Source organism: Diaphorina citri, unplaced genomic scaffold (assembly GCF_000475195.1).
Source record: "Diaphorina citri unplaced genomic scaffold, Diaci psyllid genome assembly version 1.1 scaffold9462, whole genome shotgun sequence".
Taxonomy (NCBI): Eukaryota; Metazoa; Arthropoda; class Insecta; order Hemiptera; family Psyllidae; genus Diaphorina; species Diaphorina citri.
The window spans coordinates 1-2,347 of NW_007386836.1; the positions used below are offsets into that span (position 1 = coordinate 1).

At 38.8% G+C, this 2,347-nt stretch overlaps 1 protein-coding gene across 1 annotated transcript; it reads right to left on the reverse strand.

Moving 5' to 3' along the window:
- Positions 1-334: 334 nt before the first annotated feature.
- LOC108254082 (transcriptional repressor CTCF-like) lies at positions 335-2,172 on the reverse strand. The gene is made up of 2 exons (XM_017449047.2): positions 2,105-2,172; positions 335-614 (listed from the first exon to the last, which is right to left on the reverse strand). The coding sequence occupies exons 1-2, from the start codon at positions 2,164-2,166 to the stop codon at positions 374-376; spliced, it is 303 nt and encodes a 100-aa protein (XP_017304536.1). The 5' UTR covers positions 2,167-2,172; the 3' UTR covers positions 335-373.
- Between the last annotated feature and the right edge of the window lie 175 nt (positions 2,173-2,347).

Sequence of the window (2,347 nt, forward strand, 5' to 3'; positions counted from 1 at the left end):
GTGAGTGAAAATATAAGGGACTCGGAAAATATAAGGGACAAGTCTAGAAACATTTAAGAGCTCCCTTCTGAAATTCCTTAGAGGCTCACAGTGAAGGAAAAACCAGTGGTTGGATGGAAGAACTCAAGGAGAACCCTGCCACTAAAAGAAAAAGAAGAAGAAAAAAATCTAGATTTCACACTAAACACTCAAGGTTCGCTCTCAAAACGTAATTCGCCTATCCTGTAGGCATTTCTTCTCGTTTCGATTCTGGGACGATAAAACCTCCGTTATTATAGTTTTGCTTATCAAACCCCTTTGAAAAAAAGAGGGTTTTTTTTTCTGCCAAAACAGGACCAAAAAATTCATTTTAAAGAAATGATGATCAGATTTCTCAGGTAAAACTCTGAATTACCTTGATATGATACCGCAATGACTTCATATTCTTGAGGCCCAGATCACAATGCGAACACCTGTACACTGTATTGTGATTGTGTTCAGTTTTGACATGGCTCTCCAGACTTGTATAATCCGCCAGTAGTATATCACAGGACCGACATTTGTACGACACACATCCATGCATGCCATTCTCTTCTGGATGTGATAGACGGATGTGCTCGTTCACCAGCACTTTCCTGTGGATGGGATAGATTACTCATTATAGAATATATTAACGCATCCATGCATGCCATTCTCTTCTGGATGGCGCAAGCGTTTCTGCGCATTTTGACGTGAAGTCTGACGTCACAACTCTTTGAACTTTATCATTAGAACGGCAAATAAAAATTGAATTTTCGACCTTTTAAAGTTACTTTTTCCGAGTTTTGACCTCAAATTTGGATTTTTCACAACTTTTTACGTAGGAATCCTTCTGGATGTGATAGACGGATGTGTTCGTTCACCAGCACTTTCCTGTGGATGAGATAGATTACTCATTATAGAATATATTAACACATCCATGCATGCCATTTCTCTTCTGGATGTGATAGACGGATGTGTTCGTTCACCAGCACTTTCCTGTGGATGGGATAGATTACTCATTATAGAATATATTAACGCATCCATGCATGCCATTCTCTTCTGGATGAGGGCCTCCGTAGGTACTAGAGGACCCCTTATGTAAACATAAAAAAAGATGGAATGTCATATTTCCGTGTAAGATACACAAGTTTACAAAGTTTCAAGTCAATCAGGGCGTTACAATTGAGTTACACCATTTGACCCATACAAAAAGCGATCTCAAGTAACCTAAATAAAAGAAAAATGTAATAAATCAAGCTGAGTAAAACCATTAAAAAAAAGTAAGATTTTATTTGAGCTAAACAATTTTACCAATTTCGACAAAATCGGACGACAAATACTGGTAGCTCGTTCACCAGCACTTTCCTGTGGATGAGATAGATTTCAAAACATAAAGGACATGTTCTCATCGCCTTTGGGACCCCGTAGAGATCCGTTTTAAAGAAATTCTCTGAAATTCGCCAAACGTGTTTAAGTAAAACACACAAAAAAAAACATTCGGGGTTTATACGCTTTTCCCGGAATGAAATTCCATGACTTTTCCAGAAAATTTAAATGAGTTTTCCAGAAATTTAGGGCGCGGGGGTACTTAGAAATCAGTAAGATTACCCCTTCATTTAAATAAAATAATATGCAATATGCAGAACGTCAAGAAAATGAGGGGGAATGCGCCGCAGGCCGTTTTTCGGAAAAAACGACATTTAATTTGAACATTTTTAATTTTTGAGCCGGTGGCAAATTCCATGACTTTTCCAGGTTTTCCAGTTTTTCCAGGTCGCGTATAAACGCTGAACATTTCTTTTGTGCAATTAATTTGATTTGGCCCTGCATACCTAACTGCATATTATACATCGGTTCTGTTTGGTCCCGTATAACGCAAACCTTGAACATTTCTTTTGTGCAATTAATTTGATTTGGCCCTGCATACCTAACTGCATATTATACATCGGTTCTGTTTGGTCCCGTATAACGTTTTTGGGCTTAATATAAAAATAACATCAATGCAACAGTATGTATTACAGAATGAAGCTTAAGGTTAAGCCAACAGTTTTAGATCACATCGCCCTAAATAGATCCTGCGTTCACTGAACCACTAGGTACTCACCTAAGGAACGGCCGTACACATATATGACACCGGAGCGGACTCACGTCCTCATGTTCCGACATCTCATAAATGCAACAGTACGTATTACAGAATGAAGCTTAAGGTTAAGCCAACAGTTTTAGATCACATCGCCCTAAATAGATCCTTTTCGTGCGTTCACTGAATCACTAGGTACTCACCTAAGGAACGGCCGTACACATATATGACACCGGAGCGGACTCACGTCCTCATGTTCCGACATCT